The following is an 18,958-nucleotide window of genomic DNA, read 5'->3' as shown; positions in this document are numbered from 1 at the left end:
CAGATGAAGGAGTCCAGAGAGACGCCGGAACCAGAAAGAGTCCAGAGAGACGCCGGTACCAGATTTAGTCCAGGGAGACGCCGGAACCAGAAAGAGTCAAGAGAGACGCCGGAACCAGAAAGTGTCCAGAGAGACGCCGGAACCAGGTGGAGTCCAGAGAGACGCCGGAACCAGATGGAGGATTCAAGAGAGACGCCGGAACCAGATGAAGGAGTCCAGAGAGACGCCGGAACCAGATATAGGAGTCCAGAGAGACGCCGAAACCAGATATAGGAGTCCAGAGAGATGCCGGAACCAGATGTAGTCCAGAGAGACGCCGGAACCAGATGGAGTTCAGAGAAACGCCGGAACAAGAAAGAGTCCAGAGAGACGCCAGAACCAGATGAAGGAGTCCAGAGAGACGCCGGAACCAGATGAAGGAGTCCAGAGAGACGCCGGAACCAGATGAAGGAGTCCAGAGAGACGCCGGAACCAGATGAAGGACTCCAGAGAGACGCCGGAACCAGATTTAGTCCAGGGAGACGCCGGAACCAGAAAGAGTCAAGAGAGACGCCGGAACCAGAAAGTGTCCAGAGAGACGCCGGAACCAGGTGGAGTCCAGAGAGACGCCGGAACCAGATGAAGGAGTCCAGAGAGAAACCAGAACCGAATATAGTCCAGACACCAGAACCAAATGTAGTCCAGAGAGACGCCGGAACCAGATGGAGTCCAGAGAGACGCCGGAACCAGATGGAGTCCAGAGAGACGCCGGAACCAGATGTAGTCCAGAGAGACGCCGGAACCAGATGGAGTCCAGAGAGACGCCAGAACCAGATGAAGGAGTCCAGAGAGACGCCGGAACCAGATGAAGGAGTCCAGAGAGACGCCGGAACCAGATGAAGGAGTCCAGAGAGATGCCGGAACCAGATGGAGTCCAGAGAGACGCCGGAACCAGATGGAGTCCAGAGAGACGCCGGAACCAGATGAAGGAGTCCAGAGAGACGCCGGAACCAGATGAAGGAGTCCAGAGAGACGCCGGAACCAGATGAAGGAGTCCAGAGAGACGCCGGAACCAGATGTAGTCCAGAGAGACGCCGGAACCAGAAAGAGTCAAGAGAGACGCCGGAACCAGGTGGAGTCCAGAGAGACGCCGGAACCAGAGGGAGGATTCAAGAGAGACGCCGGAACCAGATGAAGGAGTCCAGAGAGACGCCGGAACCAGATATAGGAGTCCAGAGAGACGCCGGAACCAGATATAGGAGTCCAGAGAGACGCCGAAACCAGATATAGGAGTCCAGAGAGATGCCGGAACCAGATGTAGTCCAGAGAGACGCCGGAACCAGATGGAGTTAAGAGAGACGCCGGAACAAGAAAGAGTCCAGAGAGACGCCAGAACCAGATGAAGGAGTCCAGAGAGACGCCGGAACCAGATGAAGGAGTCCAGAGAGACGCCGGAACCAGATGAAGGAGTCCAGAGAGACGCCGGAACCAGATGAAGGACTCCAGAGAGACGCCGGAACCAGATGCAGTCATGAGAGACGCCGGAACCAGATGAAGGAGTCCAGAGAGAAACCAGAACCGAATATAGTCCAGACACCAGAACCAAATGTAGTCCAGAGAGACGCCGGAACCAGATGGAGTCCAGAGAGACGCCGGAACCAGATGGAGTCCAGAGAGACGCCGGAACCAGATGTAGTCCAGAGAGACGCCGGAACCAGATGGAGTCCAGAGAGACGCCAGAACCAGATGAAGGAGTCCAGAGAGACGCCGGAACCAGATGAAGGAGTCCAGAGAGACGCCGGAACCAGATGAAGGAGTCCAGAGAGATGCCGGAACCAGATGGAGTCCAGAGAGACGCCGGAACCAGATGGAGTCCAGAGAGACGCCGGAACCAGATGAAGGAGTCCAGAGAGACGCCGGAACCAGATGAAGGAGTCCAGAGAGACGCCGGAACCAGATGGAGTCCAGAGAGACGCCAGAACCAGATGAAGGAGTCCAAAGAGACGCCGGAACCAGATGGAGTCCAGAGAGATGCCGGAACCAGATGAAGGAGTCCAGAGAGACGTCGGAACCAGATGAAGGAGTCCAGAGAGACGCCGGAACCAGATGAAGGAGTCCAGAGAGACGCCGGAACCAGATGAAGGAGTCCAGAGAGACGCCGGAACCAAATGAAGGAGTCCAGAGAGACGCCGGAACCAGATGAAGGAGTCCAGAGAGACGCCGGAACCAGATGAAGGAGTCAAGAGAGACGCCGGAACAAGATGAAGGAGTCCAGAGAGACGCCGGAACCAGATGAAGGAGTCAAGAGAGACACTGGAAGCAGATGTAGTCCAGAGAGACGCCGGAACCAGATGGAGTCCAGAGAGACGCCGGAACCAGATGGAGTCCACAGAGACACCGGAACCAAATGTAGTCCAGAGAGACGCCGGAACCAGATGGAGTCCAGAGAGACACCGGAACCAAATGTAGTCCAGAGAGACGCCGAAACCAGATGGAGTCCACAGAGACGCCGGAACCATATATAGGAGTCCAGAGAGACGCCGGAACCAGATGAAGCAGTCCAGAGAGAAACCAGAACCAAATATAGTCCAGACACCAGAACCAAATGTAGTCCAGAAAGACGCCGGAACCAGAAAGAGTCCAGAGAGACGCCAGAACCAGAGGAAGGAGTCCAGAGAGACGCCGGAACCAGATGAAGTTCAGAGAGACGCCGGAACCAGATATAAGAGTCCAGAGAGACGCCGGAACCAGAGGAAGGAGTCCAGAGAGACGCCGGAACCAGATGAAGTCCAGAGAGACGCCGGAACCAGATATAAGAGTCCAGAAAGACGCCGGAACCAGAAAGAGTCCAGAGAGACGCCGGAACCAGAGGAAGGAGTCCAGAGAGACGCCGGAACCAGATATAAGAGTCCAGAGAGACGCCGGAACCAGAGGAAGGAGTCCAGAGAGACGCCGGAACCAGATGAAGTCAAGAGAGACGCCGGAACCAGATATAGGAGTCCAGAGAGACGCCGGAACCAGATATAGGAGTCCAGAGAGACGCCAGAACCAGAGGAAGGAGTCCAGAGAGACGCCGGAACCAGATGAAGTCAAGAGAGACGCCGGAAACAGATATAAGAGTCCAGAGAGACGCCGGAACCAGATGAAGGAGTCCAGAGAGACGCCAGAACCAGATGAAGGAGTCCAGAGAGACGCCGGAACCAAATGAAGGAGTCCAGAGAGACGCCGGAACCAAATGAAGGAGTCCAGAGAGACGCCGGAACCAGATGAAGGAGTCCAGAGAGACGCTGGAACCAGATGGAGTCCAGAAAGACGCCGGAACGAGATATAGGAGTCCAGAGAGACGCCGGAACCAGATGGAGTCCAGAAAGACGCCGGAACCAAATGAAGGAGTCCAGAGAGACGCCGGAACCAGTTGAAGGAGTACAGAGAGACGCCGGAACCAGATGGAGTCCAGAGAGACGCCAGAACCAGATGGAGTCCAGAAAGACGCCGGAACGAGATATAGGAGTCCAGAGAGACGCCGGAACCAGATGAAGGAGTCCAGAGTGACGCTGGAACCAGATGGAGTTCAGAAAGACGCCGTAACCAAATGTAGTTCAGAGAGACGCCAAAACCAGATGTAGTCCAGAGAGACGCCGGAACCAGAAAGAGTCCAGAGAGACGCCGGAACCAAATGTAGTCCGGAGAGACGCCGGATCCAGATGTGGTCCAGAGAGACGCCGGAACCAGGTGGAGTCCAGAGAGACGCCGGAACCAGGTGGAGTTCAGAGAGACGCCGGAACCAGAAAGAGTCCAGAGAGATGCAGGAACCAGATGGAGTCCAGAGAGACGCCAGAACCAGATGTAGTCCAGAGAGACGCCGGAACCAGATGGAGTCCAGAGAGACGCCGGAACCAGATGGAGGAGTCCAGAGAGACGCCGGAACCAGATATAGGAGTCCCGAGAGACGCCGGAACCATAAAGAGTCCAGAGAGACGCCGGAACCAGATGGAGGATTCCAGAGAGACGCCGGAACCAGATGGAGTCCAGAGATACGCCGGAACCAGATAAAGGAGTCCTGAGAGACGCCAGAACCAGATGGAGTCCAGAGAGACGCCGGAACCAGTGAGAGTCCAGAGAGACGCCGGAACCAGATATAGGAGTCCTGAGAGACGTCAGAACTAGATGTAGTCCAGAGAGACGCCGGAACCAGATGGAGTCCAGAGAGACGCTGGAACCAAATATAGGAGTCCTGAGAGACGCCGGAACTAGATGTAGTCCAGAGAGACGCCGGAACCAGATGGAGTCCAGAGAGACGCCGGAACCAGAAAGAGTCCAGAGAGATGCAGGAACCAGATTGAGTCCAGAGAGACGCCAGAACCAGATGTAGTCCAGAGAGACGCCGGAACCAGAAAGAGTCCAGAGAGACGCCGGAACCAGATGGAGTCCAGAGAGAAGCCGGAACCAGATGGAGGAGTCCAGAGAGACGCCGGAACCAGATATAGGAGTCCCGAGAGACGCCGGAACCAGAAAGAGTCCAGAGAGACGCCGGAACCAGACGGAGGATTCCAGAGAGACGCCGGAACCAGATGGAGTCCAGAGAGACGCCGGAACCAGATAAAGGAGTCCTGAGAGACCCCAGAACCAGATATAGTCCAGAGAGACGCCGGAACCAGAAAGAGTCCAGAGAGACGCCGGAACCAGATATAGGAGTCCTGAGAGACGTCAGAACTAGATGTAGTCCAGAGAGACGCCGGAACCAGATGGAGTCCAGAGAGACGCCGGAACCAAATATAGGAGTCCTGAGAGACGCCGGAACCAGAAAGAGTCCAGAGAGACGCCGGAACCAGACGGAGGATTCCAGAGAGACGCCGGAACCAGATGGAGTCCAGAGAGACGCCGGAACCAGATGTAGTCCAGACAAATGCTGGAACCATATATAGGAGTCCAGAGAGACGCCGGAACCAGATGAAGGAGCCCAGAGAGTCGCCGGAACCAGATGAAGGAGTCCAGAGAGACACCAGAACCGAATATAGTCCAGACACCGAAACCAAATGTAGTCCTGAGAGACGCCGGAACCAAATGTAGTCCAGAGAGACGCTGGAACCAGATGGAGTCCAGAGAGACCCCGGAACCAAATGTAGTCCAGAGAGACGCCGGAACTAGATGGAGTCCAGAGAGACGCCGGAACCAGATGGAGTCCAGAGAGACGCCGGAACCAGGTGGATTACAGAGAGACGCCGGAACCAGATGCAGTCCAGAGAGACGCTGGAACCAGATGAAGGAGTCCAGAGAGAAACCAGAACCGAATGTAGTCCTGAGAGACGTCGGAACCAGATGGAGTCCAGAGAGACGCCGGAACCAGATGGAGTCCAGAGAGACGCCGGAACCAGATGAAGGAGTCCAGAGAGACGCCGGAACCAGATGGAGTCCAGAGAGACACCGGAACCATATATAGGAGTCCAGAGAGACGCCAGAACCAGATGGAGTCCAGAGAGACACCGGAACCATATATAGGAGTCCAGAGAGACGCCGGAACCATATATAGGAGTCCAGAGAGACGCCGGAACCAGATGGAGTCCAGAGAGACGCCGGAACCAGATATAGGAGTCCAGAGAGACACCAGAACCGAATATAGTCCAGACACCGGAACCAAATGTAGTCCTGAGAGACGCCTGAACCAAATGTAGTCCAGAGAGATGCCGGAACCCGATGGAGTCCAGAAAGACGCCGGAACCAGGTGGATTAAAGAGAGACGCCGGAACCAGAAGGAGTCCAGAGAGACGCCGGAACCAGATGAAGGAGTCCAGAGAGACGCCGGAACCAGATGGAGTCCAGAGAGACGCCGGAACCAGATATAGGAGTCCAGAGAGACGCCGGAACCAGATGGAGTCCAGAGAGACGCCGGAACCAGATATAGGAGTCCAGAGAGACGCCGGAACCAGAAAGAGTCCAGAGAGACGCCGGGACCAAATGAAGGAGTCCAGAGAGACGCCGGAACCAAATGTAGTCCAGAGAGACGCCGGAAGCAGATGTAGTCCAGAGAGACGCCAGAACCAGAAAAAATCCAGAGAGACGCCGGAACCAGATGTAGTCCAGAGAGACGCCAGAACCAGATGGAGTCCAGAGAGACACCGGAACCAGATGGAGTTCAGAGAGACGCCGGAACCAGATATAGGAGTCCAGAGAGACGCCGGAACCAGAAAGAGTCCAGAGAGACGCCAGAACCAGATGAAGGAGTCCAGAGAGACGCCGGAACCAGATATAGGAGTCTAGAGAGACGCCGGAACCAAATGAAGTCCAGAGAGACACCGGAACCATATGTAGTCCAGAGAGACGCCGGAACCAGATGGAGTCCAGAGAGACACAGGAAACCAGAAGGAGTCCAGAGAGACGCCGGAACCAGATGGAGTCCAGAGAGACGACGGAACGAGATATAGGAGTCCAGAGAGACGCCGGAACCAGATGGAGTCCAGAGAGACGCCGGAACCAGATGAAGGAGTCCAGAGAGACGCTGGAACCAGATGGAGTCCAGAGAGACGACGGAACGAGATATAGGAGTCCAGAGAGACGCCGGAACCAGATGAAGGAGTCCAGAGAGACGCTGGAACCAGATGGAGTTCAGAGAGACGCCGGAACCAGATGGAGTCCAGAGAGACGCCAGAACCAGATGGAGTCCAGAGAGACGCCGGAACCAGATGGAGTCCAGAGAGACGCCGGAACCAGATGGAGGAGTCCAGAGAGACGCCGGAACCAGATATAGGAGTCCAGAGAGACGCCGGAACCAGAAAGAGTCCAGAGAGACGCCGGAACCAGACGGAGGATTCCAGAGAGACGCCGGAACCAGATGGAGTCCAGAGAGACGCCGGAACCAGATATAGGAGTCCTGAGAGACGCCGGAACCAGATGGAGTCCAGAGAGACGCCGGAACCAGATGGAGGAGTCCAGAGAGACGCCGGAACCAGATATAGGAGTCCAGAGAGACGCCGGAACCAGAAAGAGTCCAGAGAGACGCCGGAACCAGACGGAGGATTCCAGAGAGACGCCGGAACCAGATGGAGTCCAGAGAGACGCCGGAACCAGATATAGGAGTCCTGAGAGACGCCGGAACCAGATATAGGAGTCCTGAGAGACGCCAGAACTAGATGTAGTCCAGAGAGACGCCGGAACCAGATATAGGAGTCTAGAGAGACGCCGGAACCAGATGGAGTCCAGAGAGACGCCGGAACCAAATGTAGTCCAGAGAGACACCGGAACCAGATGGAGTCCAGAGAGACGCTGGAACATGATGGAGTTCAGAGAGACGCCGGAACCAGATATAGGAGTCCAGAGAGACGCCGGAACCAGAAAGAGTCCAGAGAGACGCCAGAACCAGATGAAGGAGTCCAGAGAGACGCCGGAACCAAATGAAGGAGTCCAGAGAGATGCCGGAACCAGATATAGGAGTCCTGAGAGACGCCGGAACCAGATGTAGTTCAGAGACACGCCGGAACCAGATGTAGTTCAGAGAGACGCCGGAACCAGATGATGGAGTCCAGAGAGACGCTGGAACCAGATGATGGAGTCCAGAGAGACGCCGGAACCAGATGGAGGAGTCCAGAGAGACACCGGAAACAGATGGACTGGTCTAAACTGGTCTGGAGTGGTTTGTGCTCCAGTCATAGAGCTGTGATGAACTGTGCTAACCCACATCCAAGGGTTTCCTCTGGGACCAGTTTGCCAGAAAAGCTTCTCAGACTGAAGCTGAACGTCTTTTCTACCTTTAGTTTTGAAGGCGAAGTTGCAGAACTTGCAGACGAACGGTCGGACGTCGGTGTGGGTCCGGATGTGCTTCTTCAGCATGCTGGGCTTCTTGCAGCGGATCCCGCATTCCTCGCAGATGTACTTCCCTCGACCCCGACCACGGACATAAACATAGTCCTCGTTGGATTTAAACCTGAAAGACAGGAACAGACGGGTCCAGTTCTACTGGGCAGGACCAGAACCCTGCTGGGAACACATCAGGCTACTTTGTGACCTCTTAGGCCTAAAAGAAGTACCAGGGTCAGAACCCAAAACTAGTACCAGTTTCAGAGTCAGAACCCAAAACGAGTACAAGGGTCAGAACCCGAAACCACTACCAGAGCCAGGGTCAGAGTCAGAACCCAAAACCACGACCAGAGCCAGAGCCAGAGCCAGTCAGAACCCAAAACCAGTAAAAGAGCCAGGGTCAGAACCCAAAACCAGGACCGGAGCCAGAGTCAGAACCCAAAACCAGGACCAGAGCCAGGGTCAGAGTCAGAAACCAAAACCAGTACCAGAGCCAGAGTCAGAACCCAAAACCAGTACCAGAGCCAGAGTCAGAACCCAAAACCAGGACCGGAGCCAGAGTCAGAACCCAAAACCAGGACCAGAGCAAGGGTCAGAGTCAGAACCCAAAACCACGACCAGAGCCAGAGCCAGAGCCAGTCAGAACCCAAAACCAGTAAAAGAGCCAGGGTCAGAACCCAAAACCAGGACCGGAGCCAGAGTCAGAACCCAAAACCAGGACCAGAGCAAGGGTCAGAGTCAGAAACCAAAACCAGTACCAGAGCCAGAGTCAGAACCCAAAACCAGTACCAGAGCCAGAGTCAGAACCCAAAACCAGGACCGGAGCCAGAGTCAGAACCCAAAACCAGGACCGGAGCCAGAGTCAGAACCCAAAACCAGGACCAGAGCAAGGGTCAGAGTCAGAAACCAAAACCAGTACCAGAGCCAGAGTCAGAACCCAAAACCAGTACCAGAGCCAGAGTCAGAACCCAAAACCAGGACCGGAGCCAGAGTCAGAACCCAAAACCAGTAACAGAGCCAGGGTCAGAGTCAGAAACCAAAACCAGTACCAGAGCCAGAGTCAGAACCCAAAACCAGTACCAGAGCCAGAGCGAGAGTCAGAACCCAAAACATGTACCAGAGCCAGGGTCAGAGTCAGAAACCAAAACCAGTACCAGAGCCAGAGTCAGAACCCAAAACCAGTACCAGAGCAAGTGTCAAAACCCAAAACCAGTACCAAAGTCAGGATCAGAACCCAAAACCAGTACCAGAGCCAGAGCCAGAGTCAGAATCCAAAACCAGTACCAGTACCAGGGTCAGAGTCAGAACCCAAAGCGAGAACCAGAGCAAGAGCCAGATCCCGGGTCAGAACCCAAAACCAGTACCAGAGCCAGGGTCAGAACACAAAACCAGTACCAGAGCCAGAGTCAGAACCCAAAAACAGTGCCAGAGCCAGGGTCAGAACCCAAAACCAGTACCAGTGTCAGAGTCAGAACCCAAAACTAGGACCAGAGCCAGAGCCAGAACCCAAAACCAGTAACAGAGCCTGAGCCAGAGCCAGAACCCAAAACCAGTACCAGAACCAGAGTCAGAGTCAGAGTCAGAGTCATAACCCAAAACCAGTACCAGACCCAGAGTCAGGGTCAGAGTCAGAACCCAAAACCACGACCAGAGCCAGAGCCAGTCAGAACCCAAAACCAGTAAAAGAGCCAGGGTCAGAACCCAAAACCAGGACCAGAGCCAAGGTCAGAACCCAAAACCAGGACCAGAGCCAGAGTCAGAACCCAAAACCAGTGACAGAGCAAGGGTCAGAGTCAGAAACCAAAACCAGTACCAGAGCCAGAGTCAGAACCCAAAACCAGGACCAGAGCCAGAGTCAGAACCCAAAACCAGTACCAAAGTCAGGGTCAGAACCCAAAACCAGTACCAGGGTCAGAGTCAGAACCCAAAACCAGTACCAGAGCCAGAGTCACAACCCAAAGCGAGTACCAGAGCAAGAGCCAGATCCCGGGTCAGAACCCAAAACCAGTACCAGTACCAGGGTCAGAGTCAGAACCCAAAACCAGTACCAGAGCCAGAGTCACAACCCAAAGCGAGTACCAGAGCAAGAGCCAGATCCCGGGTCAGAACCCAAAACCAGTACCAGTACCAGGGTCAGAGTCAGAACCCAAAACCAGTACCAGAGCCAGAGTCACAACCCAAAGCGAGTACCAGAGCAAGAGTCAGAACCCAAAACCAGTACCAGAGCAAGTGTCAGAACCCAAAACCAGTACCAGAGCCAGAGCCAGAGTCAGAATCCAAAACCACTACCAGTACCAGGGTCAGAGTCAGAACCCAAAACCAGTACCAGAGCCAGGAACAGAACCCAAAACCAGTACCAGAGCCAGAGTCAGAACCCAAAGCGAGTACCAGAGCAAGAGCCAGATCCCGGGTCAGAACCCAAAACCAGTACCAGAGCCAAGGTCAGAACACAAAACCAGTACCAGAGCCAGAGTCAGAACCCAAAAACAGTACCAGAGCCAGGGTCAGAACCCAAAACCAGTACCAGTGTCAGAGTCAGAACCCAAAACTAGGACCAGAGCCAGAGCCAGAACCCAGAACCAGTAACAGAGCCTGAGCCAGAGCCAGAACCCAAAACCAGGACCAGAGCAAGGGTCAGAGTCAGAACCCAAAACCACGACCAGAGCCAGAGCCAGAGCCAGTCAGAACCCAAAACCAGTAAAAGAGCCAGGGTCAGAACCCAAAACCAGGACCGGAGCCAGAGTCAGAACCCAAAACCAGGACCAGAGCAAGGGTCAGAGTCAGAAACCAAAACCAGTACCAGAGCCAGAGTCAGAACCCAAAACCAGTACCAGAGCCAGAGTCAGAACCCAAAACCAGGACCGGAGCCAGAGTCAGAACCCAAAACCAGGACCGGAGCCAGAGTCAGAACCCAAAACCAGGACCAGAGCAAGGGTCAGAGTCAGAAACCAAAACCAGTACCAGAGCCAGAGTCAGAACCCAAAACCAGTACCAGAGCCAGAGTCAGAACCCAAAACCAGGACCGGAGCCAGAGTCAGAACCCAAAACCAGTAACAGAGCCAGGGTCAGAGTCAGAAACCAAAACCAGTACCAGAGCCAGAGTCAGAACCCAAAACCAGTACCAGAGCCAGAGCGAGAGTCAGAACCCAAAACATGTACCAGAGCCAGGGTCAGAGTCAGAAACCAAAACCAGTACCAGAGCCAGAGTCAGAACCCAAAACCAGTACCAGAGCAAGTGTCAAAACCCAAAACCAGTACCAAAGTCAGGATCAGAACCCAAAACCAGTACCAGAGCCAGAGCCAGAGTCAGAATCCAAAACCAGTACCAGTACCAGGGTCAGAGTCAGAACCCAAAGCGAGAACCAGAGCAAGAGCCAGATCCCGGGTCAGAACCCAAAACCAGTACCAGAGCCAGGGTCAGAACACAAAACCAGTACCAGAGCCAGAGTCAGAACCCAAAAACAGTGCCAGAGCCAGGGTCAGAACCCAAAACCAGTACCAGTGTCAGAGTCAGAACCCAAAACTAGGACCAGAGCCAGAGCCAGAACCCAAAACCAGTAACAGAGCCTGAGCCAGAGCCAGAACCCAAAACCAGTACCAGAACCAGAGTCAGAGTCAGAGTCAGAGTCATAACCCAAAACCAGTACCAGACCCAGAGTCAGGGTCAGAGTCAGAACCCAAAACCACGACCAGAGCCAGAGCCAGTCAGAACCCAAAACCAGTAAAAGAGCCAGGGTCAGAACCCAAAACCAGGACCAGAGCCAAGGTCAGAACCCAAAACCAGGACCAGAGCCAGAGTCAGAACCCAAAACCAGTGACAGAGCAAGGGTCAGAGTCAGAAACCAAAACCAGTACCAGAGCCAGAGTCAGAACCCAAAACCAGGACCAGAGCCAGAGTCAGAACCCAAAACCAGTACCAAAGTCAGGGTCAGAACCCAAAACCAGTACCAGGGTCAGAGTCAGAACCCAAAACCAGTACCAGAGCCAGAGTCACAACCCAAAGCGAGTACCAGAGCAAGAGCCAGATCCCGGGTCAGAACCCAAAACCAGTACCAGTACCAGGGTCAGAGTCAGAACCCAAAACCAGTACCAGAGCCAGAGTCACAACCCAAAGCGAGTACCAGAGCAAGAGCCAGATCCCGGGTCAGAACCCAAAACCAGTACCAGTACCAGGGTCAGAGTCAGAACCCAAAACCAGTACCAGAGCCAGAGTCACAACCCAAAGCGAGTACCAGAGCAAGAGTCAGAACCCAAAACCAGTACCAGAGCAAGTGTCAGAACCCAAAACCAGTACCAGAGCCAGAGCCAGAGTCAGAATCCAAAACCACTACCAGTACCAGGGTCAGAGTCAGAACCCAAAACCAGTACCAGAGCCAGGAACAGAACCCAAAACCAGTACCAGAGCCAGAGTCAGAACCCAAAGCGAGTACCAGAGCAAGAGCCAGATCCCGGGTCAGAACCCAAAACCAGTACCAGAGCCAAGGTCAGAACACAAAACCAGTACCAGAGCCAGAGTCAGAACCCAAAAACAGTACCAGAGCCAGGGTCAGAACCCAAAACCAGTACCAGTGTCAGAGTCAGAACCCAAAACTAGGACCAGAGCCAGAGCCAGAACCCAGAACCAGTAACAGAGCCTGAGCCAGAGCCAGAACCCAAAACCAGTACCAGAACCAGAGTCAGAGTCATAACCCAAAACCAGTACCAGACCCAGAGTCAGGGTCAGAGTCAGAACCCAAAACCACGACCAGAGCCAGAGCCAGTCAGAACCCAAAACCAGTAAAAGAGCCAGGGTCAGAACCCAAAACCAGGACCAGAGCCAAGGTCGGAACCCAAAACCAGGACCAGAGCCAGAGTCAGAACCCAAAACCAGTAACAGAGCCAGGGTCAGAGTCAGAAACCAAAACCAGTACCAGAGCCAGAGTCAGAACCCAAAACCAATACCAGAGCCAGAGTCAGAACCCAAAACCAGTACCAGACCAAGTGTCAGAACCCAAAACCAGTACCAGACCAGAGTCAGAACCCAAAACCAGTAACAGAGCCAGAGCGAGAGTCAAAACCCAAAACCAGTACCAAAGTCAGGGTCAGAACCCAAAACCAGTACCAGTACCAGGGTCAGAGTCAGAACCCAAAACCAGTACCAGAGCCAGAGTCACAACCCAAAGCGAGTACCAGAGCAAGAGCTGGATCCCGGGTAGGAACCCAAAACCAGTACCAGTACCAGGGTCAGAGTCACAACCCAAAGCGAATACCAGAGCAAGAGCCAGATCCCGGGTCAGAACCCAAAACCAGTACCAGAGCCAGGGTCAGAACCCACAACCAGTACCAGTGTCAGAGTCAGAACCCAAAACCAGTACCAGAGTCAGAGTCATAACCCAAAACCAGTACCAGAGCCTGAGCCAGAGCCAGAACCCAAAACCAGTACCAGAGCCTGAGCCAGAGCCAGAACCCAAAACCAGTACCAGAGTCAGAGTCATAACCCAAAACCAGTACCAGACCCAGAGCCAGAGCCAGGGTCAGAACCCAAAACCAGTAAAAGAGCCAGGGTCAGAACCCAAAACCAGGACCAGAGCCGGAGTCAGAACCCAAAACCAGTACCAGAGCCAGGGTCAGAACCCAAAACCAGTACCAGTGTCAGAGTCAGAACCCAAAACTAGGACCAGTGCCAAAGCCAGAACCCAAAACCAGTACCAGAGCCTGAGCCAGAGCCAGGACCCAAAACCAGTACCAGAACCAGAGTCAGAGTCAGAGTCATAACCCAAAACCAGTACCAGACCCAGAGTCAGGGTCAGAGTCAGAACCCAAAACCACGACCAGAGCCAGAGCCAGTCAGAACCCAAAACCAGTAAAAGAGCCAGGGTCAGAACCATAAACCAGTAACAGAGCCAGGGTCAGAGTCAGAAACCAAAACCACGACCAGAGCCAGAGCCAGTCAGAACCCAATACCAGTAACAGAGCCAGGGTCAGAGTCAGAACCCAAAACCAGTACCAGAGCTAAGGTCAGAACCCAAAACCAGTACCAGAGCCAGAGTCAGAACCCAAAACCAGTAACAGAGCCAGGGTCAGAGTCAGAAACCAAAACCAGTACCAGAGCCAGAGTCAGAACCCAAAACCAGTACCAGAGCCAGAGTCAGAACCCAAAACCAGTACCAGAGCAAGTGTCAGAACCCAAAACCAGTACCAGAGCTAAGGTCAGAACCCAAAACCAGTACCAGAGCCAGAGTCAGAACCCAAAACCAGTAACAGAGCCAGGGTCAGAGTCAGAAACCAAAACCAGTACCAGAGCCAGAGTCAGAACCCAAAACCAGTACCAGAGCCAGAGTCAGAACCCAAAACCAGTACCAGAGCAAGTGTCAGAACCCAAAACCAGTACCAGACAAGAGTCAGAACCCAAAACCAGTAACAGAGCCAGAGCGAGAGTCACAACCCAAAACCAGTACCAAAGTCAGGGTCAGAACCCAAAACCAGTACCAGTACCAGGGTCAGAGTCAGAACCCAAAACCAGTACCAGAGCCAGAGTCACAACCCAAAGCGAGTACCAGAGCAAGAGCCAGATCCCGGGTCAGAACCCAAAACCAGTACCAGTAACAGAGCCAGGGTCAGAGTCAGAACCCAAAACCAGTAACAGAGCCTGAGCCAGAGCCAGAACCCAAAACCAGTACCAGAACCAGAGTCAGAGTCAGAGTCATAACCCAAAACCAGTACCAGACCCAGAGTCAGGGTCAGAGTCAGAACCCAAAACCACGACCAGAGCCAGAGCCAGTCAGAACCCAAAACCAGTAAAAGAGCCAGGGTCAGAACCCAAAACCAGTAACAGAGCAAGAGTCAGAACCCAAAACCAATACCAGAGCAAGTGTCAGAACCCAAAACCAGTACCAGTACCAGGGTCAGAGTCAGAACCCAAAACCAATACCAGAGCCAGAGTCACAACCCAAAGCGAGTACCAGAGCAAGAGTCAGAACCCAAAACCAGTACCAAAGTCAGGATCAGAACCCAAAACCAGTACCAAAGTCAGAGTCAGAACCCAAAACCAGTACCAGAGCCAGGAACAGAACCCAAAACCAGTACCAGAGCCAGAGTCAGAACCCAAAGCGAGTACCAGAGCAAGAGCCAGATCCCGGGTCAGAACCCAAAACCAGTACCAGAGCCAGGGTCAGAACACAAAACCAGTACCAGAGCCAGAGTCAGAACCCAAAAACAGTACCAGAGCCAGGGTCAGAACCCAAAACCAGTACCAGTGTCAGAGTCAGAACCCAAAACTAGGACCAGAGCCAGAGCCAGAACCCAAAACCAGTAACAGAGCCTGAGCCAGAGCCAGAACCCAAAACCAGTACCAGAACCAGAGTCAGAGTCAGAGTCATAACCCAAAACCAGTACCAGACCCAGAGTCAGGGTCAGAGTCAGAACCCAAAACCACGACCAGAGCCAGAGCCAGTCAGAACCCAAAACCAGTAAAAGAGCCAGGGTCAGAACCCAAAACCAGGACCAGAGCCAAGGTCAGAACCCAAAACCAGTACCAAAGTCAGGGTCAGAACCCAAAACCAGTACCAAAGTCAGAGTCAGAACCCAAAACCAGTACCAGAGCCAGGAACAGAACCCAAAACCAGTACCAGAGCCAGAGTCAGAACCCAAAGCGAGTACCAGAGCAAGAGCCAGATCCCGGGTCAGAACCCAAAACCAGTACCAGAGCCAGGGTCAGAACACAAAACCAGTACCAGAGCCAGAGTCAGAACCCAAAAACAGTACCAGAGCCAGGGTCAGAACCCAAAACCAGTACCAGTGTCAGAGTCAGAACCCAAAACTAGGACCAGAGCCAGAGCCAGAACCCAAAACCAGTAACAGAGCCTGAGCCAGAGCCAGAACCCAAAACCAGTACCAGAACCAGAGTCAGAGTCAGAGTCATAACCCAAAACCAGTACCAGACCCAGAGTCAGGGTCAGAGTCAGAACCCAAAACCACGACCAGAGCCAGAGCCAGTCAGAACCCAAAACCAGTAAAAGAGCCAGGGTCAGAACCCAAAACCAGGACCAGAGCCAAGGTCAGAACCCAAAACCAGGACCAGAGCAAGTGTCAGAACCCAAAACCAGTACCAGTACCAGGGTCAGAGTCAGAACCCAAAACCAGTACCAGAGCCAGAGTCACAACCCAAAGCGAGTACCAGAGCAAGAGTCAGAACCCAAAACCAGTACCAAAGTCAGGATCAGAACCCAAAACCAGTACCAAAGTCAGGATCAGAACCCAAAACCAGTGCCAGAGCCAGAGCCAGAGTCAGAATCCAAAACCAGTACCAGTACCAGGGTCAGAGTCAGAACCCAAAACCAGTACCAGAGCCAGAGACAGAACCCAAAGCAAGTACCAGAGCAAGAGCCAGATCCCGGGTCAGAACCCAAAACCAGTACCAGAGCCAGGGTCAGAACACAAAACCAGTACCAGAGCCAGAGTCAGAACCCAAAAACAGTACCAGAGCCAGGGTCAGAACCCAAAACCAGTACCAGTGTCAGAGTCAGAACCCAAAACTAGGACCAGAGCCAGAGCCAGAACCCAAAACCAGTAACAGAGCCTGAGCCAGAGCCAGAACCCAAAACCAGTACCAGAACCAGAGTCAGAGTCAGAGTCAGAGTCATAACCCAAAACCAGTACCAGACCCAGAGTCAGGGTCAGAGTCAGAACCCAAAACCACGACCAGAGCCAGAGCCAGTCAGAACCCAAAACCAGTAAAAGAGCCAGGGTCAGAACCCAAAACCAGGACCAGAGCCAAGGTCAGAACCCAAAACCAGTACCAAAGTCAGGGTCAGAACCCAAAACCAGTACCAGTACCAGGGTCAGAGTCAGAACCCAAAACCAGTACCAGAGCCAGAGTCACAACCCAAAGCGAGTACCAGAGCAAGAGCCAGATCCCGGGTCAGAACCCAAAACCAGTACCAGTAACAGAGCCAGGGTCAGAGTCAGAACCCAAAACCAGTAACAGAGCCTGAGCCAGAGCCAGAACCCAAAACCAGTACCAGAACCAGAGTCAGAGTCATAACCCAAAACCAGTACCAGACCCAGAGTCAGGGTCAGAGTCAGAACCCAAAACCACGACCAGAGCCAGAGCCAGTCAGAACCCAAAACCAGTAAAAGAGCCAGGGTCAGAACCCAAAACCAGGACCAGAGCCAAGGTCAGAACCCAAAACCAGGACCAGAGCCAAGGTCAGAACCCAAAACCAGTAAAAGAGCCAGGGTCAGAACCCAAAACCAGTAACAGAGCAAGAGTCAGAACCCAAAACCAATACCAGAGCAAGTGTCAGAACCCAAAACCAGTACCAGTACCAGGGTCAGAGTCAGAACCCAAAACCAATACCAGAGCCAGAGTCACAACCCAAAGCGAGTACCAGAGCAAGAGTCAGAACCCAAAACCAGTACCAAAGTCAGGATCAGAACCCAAAACCAGTACCAAAGTCAGAGTCAGAACCCAAAACCAGTACCAGAGCCAGGAACAGAACCCAAAACCAGTACCAGAGCCAGAGTCAGAACCCAAAGCGAGTACCAGAGCAAGAGCCAGATCCCGGGTCAGAACCCAAAACCAGTACCAGAGCCAGGGTCAGAACACAAAACCAGTACCAGAGCCAGAGTCAGAACCCAAAAACCAGTACCAGAGCCAGGGTCAGAACCCAAAACCAGTACCAGTGTCAGAGTCAGAACCCAAAACTAGGACCAGAGCCAGAGCCAGAACCCAAAACCAGTAACAGAGCCTGAGCCAGAGCCAGAACCCAAAACCAGTACCAGAACCAGAGTCAGAGTCAGAGTCATAACCCAAAACCAGTACCAGACCCAGAGTCAGGGTCAGAGTCAGAACCCAAAACCACGACCAGAGCCAGAGCCAGTCAGAACCCAAAACCAGTAAAAGAGCCAGGGTCAGAACCCAAAACCAGTAACAGAGCAAGAGTCAGAACCCAAAACCAATACCAGAGCAAGTGTCAGAACCCAAAACCAGTACCAGTACCAGGGTCAGAGTCAGAACCCAAAACCAATACCAGAGCCAGAGTCACAACCCAAAGCGAGTACCAGAGCAAGAGTCAGAACCCAAAACCAGTACCAAAGTCAGGATCAGAACCCAAAACCAGTACCAAAGTCAGAGTCAGAACCCAAAACCAGTACCAGAGCCAGGAACAGAACCCAAAACCAGTACCAGAGCCAGAGTCAGAACCCAAAGCGAGTACCAGAGCAAGAGCCAGATCCCGGGTCAGAACCCAAAACCAGTACCAGAGCCAGGGTCAGAACACAAAACCAGTACCAGAGCCAGAGTCAGAACCCAAAAACAGTACCAGAGCCAGGGTCAGAACCCAAAACCAGTACCAGTGTCAGAGTCAGAACCCAAAACTAGGACCAGAGCCAGAGCCAGAACCCAAAACCAGTAACAGAGCCTGAGCCAGAGCCAGAACCCAAAACCAGTACCAGAACCAGAGTCAGAGTCAGAGTCATAACCCAAAACCAGTACCAGACCCAGAGTCAGGGTCAGAGTCAGAACCCAAAACCACGACCAGAGCCAGAGCCAGTCAGAACCCAAAACCAGTAAAAGAGCCAGGGTCAGAACCCAAAACCAGGACCAGAGCCAAGGTCAAAACCCAAAACCAGGACCAGAGCAAGTGTCAGAACCCAAAACCAGTACCAGTACCAGGGTCAGAGTCAGAACCCAAAACCAGTACCAGAGCCAGAGTCACAACCCAAAGCGAGTACCAGAGCAAGAGTCAGAACCCAAAACCAGTACCAAAGTCAGGATCAGAACCCAAAACCAGTACCAAAGTCAGGATCAGAACCCAAAACCAGTGCCAGAGCCAGAGCCAGAGTCAGAATCCAAAACCAGTACCAGTACCAGGGTCAGAGTCAGAACCCAAAACCAGTACCAGAGCCAGAGACAGAACCCAAAGCAAGTACCAGAGCAAGAGCCAGATCCCGGGTCAGAACCCAAAACCAGTACCAGAGCCAGGGTCAGAACACAAAACCAGTACCAGAGCCAGAGTCAGAACCCAAAAACAGTACCAGAGCCAGGGTCAGAACCCAAAACCAGTACCAGTGTCAGAGTCAGAACCCAAAACTAGGACCAGAGCCAGAGCCAGAACCCAAAACCAGTAACAGAGCCTGAGCCAGAGCCAGAACCCAAAACCAGTACCAGAACCAGAGTCAGAGTCAGAGTCATAACCCAAAACCAGTA

At 53.5% G+C, this 18,958-nt stretch overlaps 1 protein-coding gene across 7 annotated transcripts in view; it reads right to left on the bottom strand.

The window, feature by feature from the left end:
- hivep2a (HIVEP zinc finger 2a) overlaps window positions 1–18,958 on the bottom strand; it is a 370,802-nt gene that overhangs the window by 73,180 nt on the left and 278,664 nt on the right. For all 7 annotated transcript variants that reach the window (XR_013771634.1, XR_013771635.1, XM_079255546.1 and 4 more), the window contains one exon: window positions 7,722–7,897. Coding sequence is in view for 5 of the 7 variants with exons in the window: in XM_079255546.1 (XP_079111672.1) it covers window positions 7,722–7,897 (176 nt within the window). In the remaining 2 variants the exon portion in view is untranslated. The remainder of the gene's footprint in view (window positions 1–7,721; window positions 7,898–18,958) is intronic.

This window comes from Telmatherina bonti (genome assembly GCF_933228915.1).
Source record: "Telmatherina bonti genome assembly, chromosome: 16".
NCBI classification, from domain to species: Eukaryota; Metazoa; Chordata; class Actinopteri; order Atheriniformes; family Telmatherinidae; genus Telmatherina; species Telmatherina bonti.
Note: the sequence above shows the minus strand (reverse complement) of the source record. Positions and strands in the feature narration are given on the sequence as shown.